This window comes from Myotis myotis, unplaced genomic scaffold (assembly GCF_014108235.1).
Source record: "Myotis myotis isolate mMyoMyo1 unplaced genomic scaffold, mMyoMyo1.p scaffold_m19_p_8, whole genome shotgun sequence".
Lineage (NCBI taxonomy): Eukaryota > Metazoa > Chordata > Mammalia > Chiroptera > Vespertilionidae > Myotis > Myotis myotis.
Window position 1 is genome coordinate 11,183,242 of NW_023416390.1, and position 18,758 is coordinate 11,201,999.

General features: G+C 37.0%; 1 protein-coding gene and 1 pseudogene across 28 annotated transcripts in view; one reads left to right on the forward strand and one right to left on the reverse strand.

The window, feature by feature from the left end:
- Positions 1-18,758, forward strand: part of ABI2 (abl interactor 2) — a 66,169-nt gene that overhangs the window by 25,921 nt on the left and 21,490 nt on the right. For 2 of the 28 annotated variants that reach the window (XM_036320600.1, XM_036320603.1), the window contains exons 4-8: positions 144-161; positions 6,248-6,345; positions 9,552-9,698; positions 10,405-10,526; positions 11,579-11,761. In XM_036320600.1, coding sequence (XP_036176493.1) covers positions 144-161; positions 6,248-6,345; positions 9,552-9,698; positions 10,405-10,526; positions 11,579-11,761 — 568 coding nt within the window. Of the gene's footprint in view, positions 1-143; positions 162-6,247; positions 6,346-9,551; positions 9,699-10,401; positions 10,527-11,578; positions 11,762-18,758 lie in introns of all 28 variants that reach the window. The other 26 variants (XM_036320599.1, XM_036320602.1, XM_036320606.1 and 23 more) reach the window with 14 other exon arrangements.
- On the reverse strand, positions 12,828-15,158 carry LOC118661434 (annotated as a pseudogene).

The following is an 18,758-nucleotide window of genomic DNA, read 5'->3' on the forward strand; positions in this document are numbered from 1 at the left end:
CTACTGAAACATTATTTTTTAATGCTGAATGCTTAACTTGTTTTTTCTTTGTTTTTCCCTTTCTCTTTACATCCTGAAGTTCCAACTAACCTTTCAATGCTTTTTTTCCTTACCTCTTTTATTTGCTCCATTTATGCATTAAGTGGTTGCTTAGATTTAAGGTAAGATTCCAGGGCTGGATTTCCATTCTCTGTTCTTATGTAGAACATTACATATGGGGAGTGAAGAGATATTTGGCAGTTGGCCTTTTAAAACCAAATAATTCCTGTTTTTATTTATTTTTATTTTTGTCATGCAACTTTGTGGTGTCTTCATGTTCCATGAGGGCAGTTATTTTTGTATATTCATTGCCCTATCTTGTGTGCCTAGACTAGTGCCTGACTCTTCATTAGGTGCTTAGTAAATATTTATTCAATAAATGGTTAATATATTCTGTGAAACTGAAATGTAAGTTACCCTATCATAAACTGTTATTATGAAATAAAATTAGCTGGATTATGTAAATGTAGAAATTTTGTTAAGGGTTGGAGAGCCAACTAATGTGCTTTGTTTAACCCTCCCCCTGTGTAATAGCCTTTTTATTCTATAAATGGTGTGCTATGTTATATACCTTGTGGCCACTATATCATTATCTCTTGATTCTTAATGTAAAGAAATTGAGAAGCAGAAAATATTCAGTGTTACAGGGTGTGTTTTTTAAGTTGCAGTATCATGTATTTTGCAAAAAAATAAAATTAGTCTTTTTCTTCAAATTGCTATGTAAAATATATGCTTCAATATAAAATCACTTTGAGTTTCCAAGCCGAGGATTAATTATATGCAAAACATCAAAAGTGCATGATAGTGTTTAACAAAATACAAGTTAAGAATTAGAAATATTTTCTTTGGTTATTTGTTTTAGTAATATTTTAATATTTTGGAGAATTAATGGTAAAAGACACTCTAGTTACAAGAAGCCTATCAAATAGTACGTTACTAAAATTATTTCACCAAATTGAGCTTGCATTTTCTTTCTTTTCTTTTTTCCTTAGGTGAATTTTCAAATACATATTCTTTCTAATACCTAGTTGTTTGCCATGTCTTCAATGTAGAAAGTGATAGCAAGAAGACAAAATCACTGAGATCTGAATTATTAACTAGCTACGCACCATGTGGCCACAGAAATTTCAATAGATTGTGGCAGGGAGATGCGATTAGAGGAGCCAGGCAAATGCACTTCCTGTGCTAGTGATCATGCTGGCTCCGTGCTCTCAGGCTTGGTGAATGAGGCTTGTGGAATTGTGAGGAGATTTCCTTTGTATCAAACAGGTAGAGCCAGACCCAAAATAGTGTGTGGCTACCTTGGCTCTCTCTCTAAAGTCTATATTCAGATTTTGGCTATTGATATGTTAATCTTCAAAATAAATGAAATACACAGAGATTAACAAGGAAAAACACAGAAATGAACAAAATGGATCAATTCTTTTCCTTTAAAGTTTAGACCAGCTTGCCTAAGCTACTATCCCATGCTCATTTCCTCCAAACCTACTATGATTTCTTCTTGACCTTTCTGGATTCAGGATCTTCATGTGGAAGATAGGGCAGAATGAGTGGGAAATGAGAGACTCCTTGAAAGAAAGATCTAATATGGAAACATCACACTTGGATAAGATTCCGTAACATCTTTGTACCAGATAGCTCCTCTCCCTAGTACAGTGGCTCTGTAAAGTGTAGCTGTTTCTACTGTACCTGCGTGGAGTTGACAGGGTGAGAAGAGTCCCCTGAGGTTACTCTAGGATCTAGAGTGCACCAATGCTGTCTTTTCTTTCTTCCTATTCCTCTTTGAATATGCCTGTCCGCTATATAAACTTGGGGCACCTTAAGAATTTTGGGTGAACCAAAACAGTGAAAAATTAAGCATATAGCAAATCATTTCTCTTTTCATGGTGGAAAAAAAAGATTAGTGGTTTTGGAAGGGTGATTAATGGAATAATAGAACATATTGAGGTAGAGAATAGAATTAAAGGAAAAAAGATTAAAGTTATAAGGGACTACAAATAACTAACTAGTCCCATAGTTTTCCAACTGAGCTTCTTGGTGACCTGTGGATTTTATCAGGTGCCAGGGAAGTCTCCTGATATTTGGTGGTGTTATCTGCTCTTTTGATTTCTCCTCAGCTCTTCTTCCGCTCTGTTTTGCTCTCATTGCTGTCAGGTTTGATGCCTTTGGGATAGACTCTAAACAAAGTTAGTACTTTGGGATCAGACACATGGGAATTGACTCAAAAGAGACTTCCATGCTTAAAAGTTGAATTTTAAACTTTTTAACCTCATATTCTGGTGTGTGTTTTAAATTTTATTTTTATTGTTGAGGTTATTACAGATGTCCCACATTTTTCCCACCTACATCCAGCTCCTGCCCTACCTCAGGCCTTCACCACATTATGGTCTGTATCCATGGCTGAAGTTCTTTGGCTAATCTCTCCCTGCCTCCATCCCCCCACCCCTCCACCCTGAGATCTGTCAGTCTGTTCCATGCTTCCATGTCTCTGGACCTATTTGTTGGTTAGTTTATTTTGTTCATTATATTCCACATATAAGTGAGATCATGTGAAACTTGTCTTTCTCTGACTAGCTTATTTCACCTTAGCATAAAAATCTACAGGTCCATCCATGATGACTCAAAGGGTAAGAAATCCTTCTTTTTTGTAGCTGCATAGTATTGCATTGTGTAAATGTACCACAGCTGTTTTATCCACTTATCTATTGGTGGGTACTTGGGCTGTTGCTAGATCTTAACTATTGTAAAAAACACTGCTGTGAACAGAGGCGTGCATATATTCTTTCTGATTGGTGTTTCCGGATTCTTTGGATATATTCCTAGAAGTGGGATTGCTGGGTCAAAGGGGGGGTTCCATATTTAATTTTTTTAGGAAACACCATACTGTTTTCCATAATGGCTACAACAATCTGCATTCCCACCAGCAGTGTGCTAGGGTTCCCTTTCCCCACATCCTTGCCAGCACTTGTTGTTTGTTGATTTACTGATGGTAGCCGTTCTGGCAGGTGTGAGGTGTTATTGCCATTTTAGTTTGTGTGATTAGTAATGCGGAGCATTTTTTCATGTCTCTTGGCCATCTGTATGCCCTATTTGGAGAAGTGTCTATTTAAGTCGTTTGCCCATTTTTAAATTGGATTGTTTGTCTTTCTTTTGTTGAGTTGTATGTGTTCTTTATATATTTTGGAAACGAACCCCTTATTGGATGTATCATTGGCAAATATTTTCCCATATAGTGGATTTCCTTTTCATTTTGTGGATGGCTTCTTTTGCTGTGCAGAAACTTTTTATTTTGATGTAGTCCCATTTGCTTATTTTTTCCTTTGTTTCTCTTGCCCTAGGACATGTATCAGCGAAAATTCTGCTACATGAGATGTCTGAGGTTTTACTGCCTATGTTTTCTTCTAGGACTTTTATAGTTTCGTGACTGACATTAAAGTTTTTAATCCATTTTGAGTTTATTCATGTGTATGGTGTAAGTTGGTCTAGTTTTATTATTTTTGCATGTACCTGTCCAATTTTCCCAAAATCATTTGTTGAGAGACTGTTTTTATTCCATTGTATGCTCTTGCCTCCTTTATCAAATTCTGGGATCTCTGTTCTGTTTCATTGTTCTATATGCCTGTTCTTATGCCAGTACCAGGCTGTTTTGATTACAGTGGCTTTGTAATATAGTTGATAGCTGATATTGTGATCCCTTCAACTATGGTGTTCTTCCTCCAGATTACTGCGGCCATCAGGGTCTTCTGATAGTGTTTAAAGCAGGGGTCCTCAAACTGTGGCCCGCCGAAAACATTTATCCGGCCCGCCGGGTGTTTTTGCCGCAGCTGTGTGCATAGGAATTTGTTCATAGTTTTTTTTAAAAACTATAGTCAGGCCCTCCAACGGTCTGAGGGACAGTGAACTGGACCCCTGTTTAAAAAGTTTGAGGACCCCTGGTTTAAAGGTTCTTTTCATCTGTAATTTGGGTTGTTTTTTCTTCAGTCGATTGAGGAAAACAAGTTGTAGAGTTTAATTTATAAACCCTTTGAACACAAAACATTGAAAACCCTTTTTGTTTATTGTAAAGGTAGTACAGGATCAGTGACGTATGAATTACAGATTTTTCCAACATTCCGTAGGGACTCTGATTTCTTAAGTGGTTTAAGTTACTCATCCAAACCTCATAATCCAAACAAATACAAACATGATGATTTTACAGATAATAAAATGTACCAAGTTTTATTTATAGAAATTTCCACCAGATTTTAATTTATATATTGTTTATTTTATATTTTGGTTGGTGGAGTAAAAGACCTAAAGAAGATACTGCAATTTAAATGAAAACACCTTACATACCAAAAACTTAAATCAGAGTTGGAAAGCTGATTTCATGTATTTTATTCCATGTATAGAATAAAATTTTCCTTTACTCTTTTTCTATCCCTGCTCCTTTTCCTTCCTTTATAGCAAATTGCTGTAGTTTAGTATTTGGTTCACTGACTTCTCCTTCATCATTTAAAGTAACTTTGGGGTCTGTGTTGTTTAAGGTTGAGCTTAAAGGACTTTGGTTACTATTTTTAAAAAATCTTGTCATAAATTAAAATTTATAGTTTTAAAAGCTATTAGTTATTTGTCATGTTACTTCTAAAATTTTCAACAAATGTGGATTGATTTTTTAAAAAAACTACTGGCATTTTCATTTTAAGATATGATACCCTCTGCTTATTGATAATGGGGAGAACAAGGATAAGTTAATCTTTATTTTATTCTTACTTGGTAACCAGTTTGTCTTACATTGTTTAAAAGCAACAACAAAAGGATTATTGATAAATGCTTCACTTTAAAAATACTGACATTTCAAAGGTATCATTTGTCATTAAAGATTGTTTTATCATCACACACAACTTGTTCACTGGGCTATTCATTTGAAGAGTTTGCTTCTTGTTCTATTATTTCTTGCCTATTCACATGACAGGTAGTGTTTTAGGATTTTAAAAAATTCCATTCAGTACTCTGTATACAATTATGATTTATTTTCTTAAACTTTATTTTTGAAATTACATATTTAAATGTATTCTGATTCCAGCGGTGTAATGTCTTGAAGTTTCATTTTACTCATGTAATTTGAATACTATACACATTCTTATTAGAAAAGTTAAGATTCTCTTTTGAAGTGTTTAGCAATCCAAAATACCAGGGGCTTAAGATAGCGTTAGGCATGAGCCTATATGGTGAATATTACACTGTTAAAAATCTCAAACAATTTGAGATTGCACTTGAATTACATTTGTGAATGACTTTTCTCAGCTCCTTAAAACATCCTGATTTCTGGGGCTGGCTGTGTAAGTGCTGACATACTCCTTTTGTGTTATCTATTGTTCCCATTTTACCCAGCTTTTCTGCACTTGCATTTTTAGTTGGGGATAGGATAGTGAGGAGTCAGGCCCCAGCTCTGACTCAGGACTGTGTTGCTGACATCTTTCCCGTGACTGAATTAATCTTCATTTTGGGCCTGAGTGGGTCTCATTCCCACTGGAACAAGGACATTGCCTGTGGTCCCTGTACTGCTCACAGTTGAAAGGGATATCTCAGCCCTAACTTTCTAGTTCAGATGTTTAGGAACATGCCTTAACTTCTGGCAGTGTGTAGGTAGGTGATTCCTTCATAAGAGAACTGAAAGAAATCTGAATTGTAAGGCTGATCCACTATTAAAAAACTAAAATTTTATCTGTATATCATGCAATTGAACTTTATTTTGCGTTTTCTAGTTACTGGATCAAAACTATAGTTGTATATTTTATTTGAGAAGCGTATTTTGTTTTGTATGATATACTTACTATCTAAAAAACAAGGAATTGTTTAAGAGTGTCATTGTATCTGATTGAGTTTATTTTTTATTAAAACTGAAGTTTTTATAGTTATCCTATTTAATTTCAATTGAGTGTAGTATCAAATGGTCCAACCAGTGATCTGTTGGTGTGATGGCCTAATGGCAAATAAAGTCTTTGCATACAAGTTTACAATCATTTGAAAATTTCACATTAGGAAGAGTCCTTTGAGTACAACTGTAGAATAATAGTGGAGTAGAAATTGCAATTGAAATGCATGGCCTCCAATTCTTTTCCCTATTTAAACCTTCCCCTTCTTTATTAAATAGCATAACATTATTTCCCCAAAATACTACTTTGTTTCACTGCATACAAATTGAATTTTCCTCAAAACTTTTTAGGTGAGTACCCAGAATATGAAGATGGGTGGGCTGCCACGTACAACACCTCCAACTCAGAAACCTCCCAGCCCCCCTATGTCAGGGAAAGGGACACTTGGGTGAGTATGTAACTAAGTAATAAGAAAATGATTTCATGTAGTGTTATGGGAAACTAAACACTACATATATTTAATTTATTTTTGAAGATTTGAAAAGATAACATTTTCCTTCCTAGCATTATCTTTTTGTGATAATTTTCCCTTTTCTTGGGAAACATTTTAATACTTAAAAAGATTTTCTTTAGAATTTATTTTTCTAATGAATTTTACATTTAAGATGAAATCCTAACTAAAGTTCCTGGGTTATTATAAATTGCACTCTAATTCTTATTTTCATAAAAGTTTTAGTCTTTTGTATTATAGTTGCTATCCTTATTTAGACTATTCCTCTGAAGAGCACTGCAGATTATAAAATTCTGTACTCTCAAGTTATGAGAATAGTGAGCTTTAATTTGATCCTACAGAAGTGGGCTCTGGATTTGACTTTTGGCAGAAATGTTCAATTAATAGAAAAGCTTGACTTTTTTCTTCTGTAGCATCGCAGTATAAAAACTTGGTTTATCGTGGAGATTTGTGATCAGGTAGGCATAATACACCTCAGAAGTCAGATGACCAAGATTGTGATCCAGCCTTGCTCCTGTTCTGTGGTCTGATATCGTCAGCCTCTTAGTAAATTGTTTTTTCATCTGTAAAAGGGGGTAATATTTGTCATTTATCAATTTTTCAGAGTCACTACCATGAATTGGATTTTTTAAAAAAATAGATAAAACAAATTGCTTTGACAACCATTGTCTTTATGATATATGCTTAAACATTTTTAATTGACAATCTTGTTTTGGGCCCCCTCACCAAAAAAACCCCAAAAAACACACACAAAAAACAAACAGAAACAAAACAAAACAAATGAAAACCAAAAACACACAGAAAATCATAATCAAGCAATGTGAATCAGAAGACAAAGATGAATTGGGATATAAAAAAGGATGATGTTGGAAATTATAATTAGGACAGTGGGAAACAAAAGAATAAAAATTCTAGCCAGAAATAGGATTTTATTTAGGTAGACAAAAAAAAAATTCTGATGAATTCCAGCCAGGAATAGGATTTTATTTAGGTAAACAACCAAAAAATTCTGCTTAGATTAGAGAGGAACGAATCTAGTAGATCAAATAGGATTTACTCCTCAGGCTAGGATGTAGACGACGTGGTGGAGTGTAACTGCAGAGGAAAGAGAGTCAAATCAACAGGAAGTGCTTGCTTTATTTTCCTGTGAGCACGTACAGTTCTGTCATGTATAGCACCTATGGATTTTGTTAGGTTTTAAATCAAGATTATTAGCAAGGTAACCCACTGTAGTCACTAGTAAAATAAATTTTCTGTTGCTCTCAAGTTTTGACGGTTTACTCATATACCAGTACTTGTTCTACTTGTGTGTTAACAAGGATTCTGCAGGATCATCAGGCTCTGGGCACCATAAACTGGTTGAGGGTCATAGCCTGGCCATCATGCAGTCTTTGTCTAGCCACCACATTTTGCTCCTCCGTCCCTTGTTTTTTACCTTGTTTTTGTCATTGCCTTCACTGTATAGTTCTTAGTCAGCAAAAGTTTTTTTCTTGCTTGAAACAGAACGTTTTTGTTGTCTGGGAAAAATTGTCTGGAAATCAGATGTTTGGAAATTAATCAGTTTTCTATTATGGTTTTTCATATTTATGCATAGTTTCAGAGATGCCTAAACTTTTTAGTATTTTAAGTGCAAAGTCCTGACATTCCTTTCCCCCCCTCTTTAACCCAATATCTCATCTAGTGCCCCTTATTTATTTTTCGTTATAAATGTACGTATGTATTTATGCAAGGAGATTTTGAGGGTAGCGGAGTGGCTGGGGTCTTCCAAAGTGATCTCATCCCAAATCGGTGAACCATGATGTGAGTAACCCAAGAGAGCAGAACTGAAAGGAAACTTGGGAGCTTTGGAGGCGAGAATTGAGACATTCATAAGTTAAGTGGGCAGCATCATTTCAGGAAAAGAAAGTTTAATTTTCACATCTTGAGATCCCACTTTTTATACTTTAAAAAAAATAATTTCAGAGAGGAAGGGAGGGGGAGAAAGAGAGAGAAACATCAATGATGAGAGAGAATCATTGATTGGCTGCCTCCTGCATGCCTCACTGGGGATCGAGCCCACAACCCAGGCATGAGCCCTGACTGGGAATTGAACCGTGACCACCTGATTCCTAGGTTGACGCTCAACCACTGAACCACGCCGGCCGGGCCCAATTTTTTTCTTTTAAAGATCAGAATCTCATCTACAAAATGTTAGTTGAGAATTTATCATTGTCTTAAAAAATTTGGAAACTATACTCTGAACACATGTAACTAATACAAAATAATATTGAATGTAAACTGTGATTGAAAAATAAACAATTAAAAATATATCTAAATGTTAACACACACACCAAAAAATAATTTGGAAACTGTATTTCCTTTCTTATTCTTTTCATTCTCTTCCTTTAAAAGCAAATTAAGACACATATGTAATACCTTAATCAATAAAGGAAAAAAAAGGGGTAATATGTTAATAGAATCCAATTTGTTTTGTACTTTATAGTTCAGAGTAAATAAGGTAGAAAGACTTAGGCCTTTTTCTACCTCCCCCCTTCCTTTTAAATGTTGAACTCTGAGGGAGGGTCAGAGGTAGAGAGATCAAGGTGAAAGTTAGAGGAGGAAGTGAGGTGAGAATGGAAGGAGATGAGATGAAATTGTTTGTTTTAGTGTATGGATATAGTGTAATTTCTGTGTAGTCACTGTATAGAAAAGGAAGTATAGGGTTATAGTTGCTACTGATCTTCAATGTGGGGTTGTGGAGCCTGTCTCTGTGTATCTTTGGTTAGGGAGAGAGGGGTGAGGAAGATAATTGGTGCATTCATGCAATGCCGTTGGGAGACTTGGACATGGTACTAAAATAATTTGAACTCATCCAAGAAGAGTCTGAAACATTGGCTTATCTGGTGGGAGAACCTTTGTGCTCACTGAGGATGAATGAACAAAATTGCATTAGCACAGGGAAATGAGGTTGGAGACTAAAAAATAACAATACTCATCACAATGATGGAGAAATTTTACTTAAGGAAAGACTGAAATGGTACCTGGGTTATGTAAACACATTTTTCTATCTCTCAGTACAAATTGTATCTCACTACTGGCAATTCTTTGAATTTATTGTGCCGAAACTTGCTGATCACACAATACATCCGCTCTTCTTTTTGTAGGCGGCACTCCCCCTATCGCACACTGGAGCCAGTGCGTCCTCCAGTGGTACCCAATGATTACGTACCTAGCCCAACCCGTAATATGGCTCCCTCGCAGCAGAGCCCTGTGAGGACAGCTTCTGTGAATCAAAGAAATCGAACTTACAGGTATTTTCTCTACCTCAGTGCAGAATGTGATGGTCACAGTACCATTATTTGTGCAGATCACTTCAGTTAAATCTCTCTCATTTTCCAAGCACTAAGTTCTTTTCCTCACTCTGCTCTCCCAAACCTCATCTAATTCCACCTCTCTCTCCTCATGTTCTGATGCAACTTTGCGCAGTCAGGAAGTTGGGGGGAGGGGTGAGGGGGTAGACATATTAAAGTATAAACTTCTCTGCAAAATTAATAGTTATAATTGACCTTAAAAAAATATAGACCAGATATGGGAAATTTCAAGTTGTTTTTTGGTGGAACTTTACAGATGAAAAACTACATGTAGTAAAACATTGATATGAGATAGTATATCAAGATACTATGACAAATAAAATTAATCAAATAGTCTGTTCAGAAGTTTCTTCAGACAGGCAATAAACTGGAGTAAAAGAAAGTCTTTTTTTATGTTTTGAGCCCCTTCATTTATTATTTATGTTTATAAAATTTTTTTTTCTTTAATATATGCTTAATAAGCAGTGGTCAAAACAAGTTTCTTGAATTCTGCTTTTTCCTCTACTAATTAAGAAACTCATCTTTGAAGTAAAAGGCTTGAATTATTTTTATTGTTACTGTATTCATCAGAAAATGCTGGGAAGTGCTGGAGATCCCTCTCTGCATATAAATACTCATGTCTTGGTGGCTCCTGTTTCTTTAGCAGCAGTGGGAGTAGTGGAGGAAGCCACCCCAGTAGTCGGAGCAGCAGCCGGGAGAACAGTGGAAGTGGGAGTGTAGGCGTTCCCATCGCTGTTCCTACTCCCTCTCCTCCCAGTGTTTTTCCAGGTAAAACATGAATGATGCTTCATCTTCACTTGTCCTTTCTGAGTTTAAATTCAGTTTCTGATTTCATTACAGTGGGCTTTCTTCATAATCACGATTTGTATTTCCTTTTGGACTCCATAAATGTTGGGAAATCTTTATTGTGCTTTTGTTATTTTTAACCAAGTAATTTGCCAGTTGATGCTCACACACTTCTCTGTACTTTGGTTTTACGTCTTCGGTGCCGCAAGCTCTGTGGGTGCTTAGAGGTTTCAGGCCCCACCTTGGTGTATTGTATGTTCCATTCCAGCTGTGTGATGGCAGTGCATGCCTTAGGACACAGGAGACTCAGTGTGAGAAATCATATTTATAACAAAGGGTTGGACAAATATCACAGTAATTTTGACAGTTAAATTTAGTGGAGTGTTGGAATTGAATAGTTTCTGAAATGCTACCCTCTTTTCTCTGAAACAGAAAAATGTTTTTATTTAATCTGAGGACACCAAAGTTAAAATTCAGTTTTAAAAGCATGACACAAAAGACATAGGGATAGACTATCACATAATTAATTTACTAATTTAACTTACTTATCTTAATAACAAATAGATACTACCTTTTAAAAAAACGATGGAAAAGAGAGATTTGTGTTTTTCTGAATGTTTTTTTACCTGATAAGATATTTATGTCTGGAACATATGCTTGTTTTCTGATTTGGGTAATTCGGTCTGGAATGCTGTTGTTTCTTAGTATTTAGTGTTGTATATCACTTACAGAATATTATGCTAAAGATTACAATATGAAGGGAACATTTTTCTTACAGAATAGTGGCTGTCAGGTAAAAAGGAATGCTTGTTTCTTAATGAATTAAAGAATTCATTTAATTGTGTCTTGAATTATTTGCTGCACATCTAATAATCCTGTAACATAAGTTTTATTCATTTTGCTTTTTAACGTCCTCTTCTGTTCTTTGGTTAGTGTTGAGCACTGATATCTAACTTTAAGTCCTCTTATGCCTTACTCCTCTGCCTACTCAGATTGCCTCATTAATGCTGCCTCTTCCTCCTCTTTCCCCTCAGCCCCTGCTGGCTCTGCTGGTACTCCTCCCCTTCCTGCTACTTCCGCATCTGCCCCTGTCCCTATTGTTCCTGCTACTGTCCCTTCCTCCACTGCCCCAGACGCAGCTTCTGGGGGTGCCCAGGCCCTTGCTGATGGCTTCGCTTCTCCAACTCCCCCTGTTGTTTCTTCTACTCCCCCTACAGGTGAGTATTGGCTTATTCCTTGGCAGGCACACTCCAGTCATCTGGCTCTCTTACTACTTGGAACTCTGGCTTCGTGATGTTTGTTTGTTTGTGCTTTGTATATATAAGAATAATTTACTAACTAACTGGAAAATGGCACATGACCAAAATAAAATATTCTAAAGAAATTAGGGTAAAGTTTCTCATATATTTTTTCCAATAGAGCAGCACAAATAGAAATTTTTTATTGCCTGAATTTCATTTACTAGAGATTTATGAATTTATTATGGAGATGTCTTATAAACAGTCTTGGAAAGTTGTCATTTAGAAATACTGTCTGTTACAGGTTAGGTTATTAAAAAAAATCTATGACTAATTCTAAGGTATATTTTATAGGAGATATTTGATATAGCTGTAAGTCTCTTATTAGTCTTTTATTACAGAATCTGTTGCTTATTATAGCAGGATTGGAAACATAGACAATGGACTTTTAAAGAATTTCAGGTTTACTTAAGTTTTATTTAAGGTTGACTGTGTTTTGTTGTTTTAAAATTATAACCTAAAATCTGTTTTTTGATGGGGAAGGAGAAAAGGGCTCAATTGCTACAAAATATATTTGCAAAGATAATAATGATGCTGGTGAGTAAATAAGTTCTTATCTATGGTAAAAATGTATGTGTTTGGTTACACATCACCGTAGTTTGCCAAGAACTTCATAGCCCATATAATAAAGAGGTAATACGCAAAGTGACCGCCACGCCCTTGCACAAAGATGGCAGCTCCCATGTGGGCACAAGATGGCCGGCGGGGGAGGCCAGTTAGGGGCGACCAGGCCTGCAGGGGAGGGCAGTTGTGGGTGACCAGGCCAGCAGGGGAGGGCAATTGGAGGTGACCAGGCCGGCTGGGGAACAGTTAGGGGTGATCAGGCAGGCAGGCAGGCAGAAGCGGTTAGGGGCAATCAGGCAGGCAGGCAGGCGAGCAGTTGGGAGCCAGCCATCCCAGATTGTGAGAGGGATGTCCGACTACTGGTTTAGGCCCGATCCCACAGGGTCCCAGATTGGAGAGGGTGCAGGCTGGGCTGAGGGACACCCTCCCTCACCCCCCAGTGCACAAATTTTGTGCACCGGGCATCTAGTAGTATATATTTGGCTCTGCTGCTATGAGCAGATATTTAAATGTGTTAGACACTTTTAGTCAAGATGGATTTTGGATGGTGTTCAATGGGATAACTTCTGTAATAGCATTTTTTAAGAAAAGCTTCCTACAGTGTGCAGATGTAAACATGGGCTGTTCTCTGATCTGCAGACAGCTCTATTTGGCCAGACTGGCAAGTTAACTATGGGAATTTTGTTGTGCCCCTGCATTGATAAGGGTAAATGATACATCCTGCAATCATTGTAGGCCCAGAAAGGACAAATTACCCCACCTGGGAGTCAACATTTTTATAATTTAATAGCAGATGCTGGTTCATAGTCTGCACTGAATAAACATGTTGTATGAGTGCATAACTACAGGTTTTTTAAAAACAAAAAGCAAAGTAGTAAATGCCTCAATAACAATTTATATAGACTAAATCTTTTTTTATACTGTGTCTTCAAATCCCAAGTACTTTTTTTTCTTTTTATTAAGGTATAGTTTATGTATAGTAAAATTTATCCTTTTTAATGTGTATTTCTGCGAGTTTTGAATTGTATGCATTGATATAACTACAACTACCGTCAGGATGTAGAAACAGTCTTAACACCTTCTGATTTCCTCCATGCCCTCGTGTAGTCAGTCCTTCACTTTCACTCCAAGCCCCTGACAACCAGGGGATCTGGTTTTTTTTTGTGGTTTTTTTGTTTTTTTGTTTTGTGTCTAAAGTATTGCCTTTGTAAGAATATCATGTAAATGGAGGCATATGGTATATAGCCTTTTGGGGTCTGGCTTTTCGGCACATTGCATTTGATAGTTATCCGTGTTGTTGCATGTTTCATTATTTTGTTCCTTTTTATTACTGAATAGTGTTCTGTATGGATGAACACAATTTGTTTATACCTTTCCTATTTGAGGGACATTTGGATTATTTCCTGTTTTGGGTGATGATGACTAAAACTGCCGTAAACATTTACACACAGGTTTTTGTGTGAGCTTAGGTTTTCACTTCATTTTATTTCTTTTGTGGATTGTGCTTTTGTGTCATATTTACAAACTCTTTACCTTGCCTATAATTATAAAGATTTTGTCCTGTTTCCTTCTAGAGGTCATTTTAGGTTTTACACTTAGGATTATGGTCACTAACTGTGGTTTTGTTTTGGTTTTCAACCCAAAGCAAAGTAAATGCCTTAGTAATGGTATGCATGGTCTCTTTCATTTAGTGTCTCTGAGTCATGGGGGACTTACCACATGTGGGACTTCAGACTGTAGCTAACTATACAGACTTCATAATGGTGTGAATTATCAAATGTGTTTAACTTGATCCTAGGCTTGTTTTAGTTTGTTCCATATTAACTACTAAAATGCCAATAATGTATTTGTATCTGGTGATTCCAATGACAGAATGTACCTGTTAAATAATATTTTTTTATTTTTTATCATGGTTACAGTGAGTTAACAGTGGATTATGTTTAAGCTTTCATACTCAAGATTTTTATACAATAGAATTGATTTTTAGGTTTCAGTACTGTCAAATGTAAAAAGTGGCATAGCAAATCTTTTTAAAATTATTATTAATACGGTATTTATTTGTGTTCCCTCTGTCAAACCCTGAGCCAACCACTTTCCCCAGGCCGCCCAGGAGGTCTAGGAAAAGAAATACAGGGCAGACCAGACACGGGAGAAAGAACTATGGGAGGTGGAGACAGCCCCTTCCCATGGCGAAGAGGATGAGAAAGGCCCATCAGGCAGAGTCCCGTGGCCTCTGAGAGGACACAGCCCAGAGCACAGGAGAAGCGCTGTTGTTTCCTGGCAGAACCAGTGATGAGGCTCCCTAACCCAGCCCCAGCCCCCGCCCCACAGCCTGCCACCCTCCTGTGGCACCCCGGCCCCAATGAACCTCGCTGCTCTCTCAGTGTCTCTTGAAATGATACTGGTTTAGAAGCTGCGGCTAGAAATAAGTGAGGTCCGGGGCACGGGGCTGCCAAGCTGCTGAGGCTCTCACCTGCCAGTGTCCAGTTCGGCACCACTGCAGACAGTGACCAGCTCAGCAGCTAAAAGGCCCTCCCGACCAAGGACGGGGTGGAGACCACTTGGTACAGGTGTATGTTTTCAGGGGATGAGAGGTATGGCAGCAGAGCTGCTCCCAGGGCAAAAAGACAAGTTACAGCAGATCTTGAGTGCACTTATGATAGTCTTTATATGAGTCCATGAGTCCAGGTTTGATAAATCTATGGAGTTCCTGAAGACTGATTTTTATCATGTAAGACCATTTTACAATCATGGATAACATCAAAAAATGTGTCTTGTCTTTCTTTTCTCCTTTCACTTTCCCTTCTTTCCTCACTTACCCTTTTTCATTTCCTTTCCCTTCCTTCTTTCTCTTCCCCTTATCCTCTCTCCTTCCCTCCTCTTTTCTTCCCCTGTACTTCACTCCTTCTCTCCCTTTTCTCCCTCCCCTTCCCTCTCTTCTTCTCTTTTCCCCCTCTTAATTTTATTTTTAGAGAGAGTGAGAGAAACGTCGATTTGCTGTTCCACTTATTTATGCATTCCTTGGTTGGTTGCTTCTTGTATGTGCCTGACTGGAGGTGAACCTGCAGCCTTGGTGTGTGGGGATGACATGGAACCAACTGAGCTATCCAGCAGGGCCCTCTCTGCCTCTTGCCTGCTGGAGTGGTCTCTCTGCGTGCTCGAGTGCTTTGTCTGTCTGGACCAGTACGCCCCAGCCAAATGGTTTGGAGGGGAAGTGAAGACAAAATTTAGGAACTGGTTTGCATGAGGAAATTGGATGGTTAGGAAAGACTGTCTTCAGTTGGCATTAGTTATTGAAGTGCTCTCAGAGATCAAAATACAGTGAAATTGCCGAAAAATAGGTTAATGGATGTTATTAAAAATAAGGTATATTTTGATTTGCTTTTAGTTTTTTCTCATAACTGTAATTCTTTTTTTTTTAAATTTTTTAAAAATTGTTTTATTGCTTAAAGTATTGCAAGGAGTATTACATATGTCTCCTTTTTTTCCTGCCCTTGAAAATCCCCTGGCCTCTCTACCCCCCAGTGTCTTATGTCCATTGGTTATGTTTATATGCATGCATACAAGTCCTTTGGTTGATCTCTTATCCCCCCTCCTCCCCCCCCCAACCCTCCCTGGCCTTCCCGCTGTAGTTTGACAGTCTGTTCGAGGCTGCTCTGCCTCTGTATCTATTTTTGTTCATAAGTTTATAATGGTCTTTATTATCTATAAATGAGTGAGATCATGTGGTATTTTTCCTTCTTTGACTGGCTTATTTCACTTAGCATAATGCTCTCCAGTTCCATCCATGCCATTGCAAATGGTAAGAGTTCCTTCCTTTTTAGAGCAGCATAGTATTCCATTGTGTAGATGTACCACAGTTTTCTAATCCATTCATCTACTGATGGGCACTTAGGCTGTTTCCAGATCTTAGCTATGGTGAATTGTGCTGCTATGAACATAGGGGTGCATATGTCCTTTCTGATTGGTGTTTCTGTTTTCTTGGGATATATTCCTAGAAGTGGGATCACAGGGTCAAACGGGAGTTCCATTTTCAGTTTTTTGAGGAAGCTCCATACTGTCTTCCATAGTGGCTGCACCAGTCTGCATTCCCACTAGCAGTGCACGAGTGTTCCTTTTTCTCCACATCCTCTCCAGCACTTGTCGTTTGTTGATTTGTTGATGATAGCCAGTCTGACAGGTGTGAGATGGTACCTCATTGTTGTTTTGATTTGCATCTCTTGGATGATTAGTGACTTTGAGCATGTTTTCATATGTCTCATATGGCTTTCTGAATGTCCTCTTTTGAAAAGTGTCTATTTAGGTCCTTTGCCCATTTTTTATTGGATTGTTTATCTTCCTTTTGTTGAGTTGTATGAGTTCCCTATAAATTTTGGAGATTAAACCCTTATCGGTGATAACATTGGCAAATATGTTTTCTCACGCAGTGGGCTTTCTTGTTGTTTTGTTGATGGTTTCTTTTGCTGTGCAGAAGCTTTTTATTTTGATGTAGTCCCATTTGTTAATTTTCTCTACTTTCCAATGCCCTAGGAGCTGTATCGGTGAAGAAATTGCTTTGGCATATGTCTGAGATTTTGTTGCCTTTGGATTCTTCTAGTATTTTTATGGTTTCCTGTCATACATTTAAGTCCTTTATCCATTTTGAGTTTATTTTTGTGTATGGTGTAAGTTGGTGGTCTAGTTTCATTTTTTTTTGCATGTATCTGTCCAATTTTCCCAACACCATTTATTGAAGAGACTATCTTGACTCCATTGTATATTCTTGCCTCCTTTGTCAAATATTAATTGAGCATATTGGTTTGGGTCAATTTCTGGGCTCTGTATTCTATTCCATTGATCTATATGTCTGTTCTTGTGCCAGTACCAGGCAGTTTTGAGAACAGTGGCTTTGTAATACAGCTTGATATCTGGTATTGAGATCCCACCTACTTTGTTCTTTCTCAGGATCGCTGCAGCTATTCGGGGTCTTTTTTTATTCCAGATGAATTTTTGGAGAGTTCGTTCTAGGTCTGTGAAATATGCCTGGTATTTTAATGGGAAGTGTGTTGAATTTATAGATTGCTTTGGGTAGTATGGACATTTTAATATTGTTGATTCTACCAATCCAAGAACATGGTATGTTCTTCCATCAGTTTATGTTTTCCTCTATCTCTTTTTTCAACGTCCTGTAGTTTTCTGAGTAGAGGTCTTTCACCTCTTTAGTTAAGTTTATTCCTAGGTAGCTTAATTTTTTTGGTGCGATGGTAAATGGGATTGTTTTTTTAGTCTCTCTTTCTGTAAGTTCACTATTGGTGTATAGAAATGCCATAGATTTCTTGGCATTAATTTTGTATCCTGCTACTTTGCCAAATTCATTTATTAAGTCTAATAGTTTTTTGATGGAGTCTTTAGGGTTTTTTATGTATATTATCATGTCATCTGCAAATAAGGACAGTTTTACTTCCTTTTTTCCAATTTGGATGCCTTTTATTTCTTCTTCTTGTCTAATTGCAATGGCTAATACTTCCAGGACTATGTTGAACAGGAGTGGTGAGAGTGGGCATCCCTGTCTTGTTCCTGTTCTTAGGGGAAATGGTGTTAGTTTTTGTCCATTGAGTATGATGTTGACTGTGGGTTTGTCATATATGGCTTTTATTATGTTGAGGTATGATCCTTCTATTCCCACCTTCCTGAGAATTTTTATCAAAAATGGGTGTTGGATTTTGTCAAATGCTTTTTCTGCATCAACTGATATGACTATGTGGTTTTTTTCTTTCAGTTATAACTGTAATTTCTTAAACTGTAATTTTAATACAACAATCTAGTTTTAGAGATGGATGTCTTTGAATGAAGATGTGTTTGATTTAATTATGTCAATTGACCTTTTGCAAAAATATTTTGTTTCCCTTTAATTGCTTTGCTACCTTACAGTTATTATTATTATTTTGGAATAAGTGTGTGTCAAACTTTTTTTCTTTTGTTTTCCCAAATGGCATTCTTATCTTATTGAGTTTTAATTTTCAGTATTTTTAGTGGATTTGGGGGTGGGGGGAGTGGGCCGAGGAAGTGAGCCATAAATTTTAATTAATTGTGATGATTTTGAAACCCTTTACAATTATTAATTTAATACAATTAAAATATTAATTAATAATCTAGTTACATGTAGCTTTTCCAAGCCTAATCATGAATCTACTCTCCTGTTTTTTCACTTTAGTATGTCTGCTGAGCAGTAACTGTTACCTTGCATTGTTTGTCAGATAACTAATTAGCTAAACTCTCATTTTCCATTATATTAAGATTCAAGCATACCTGAAGTATTTCATTGCCTGAGATAATTTTCTTTTAATGGCATATGTACGTTCTTTCCTTTTCC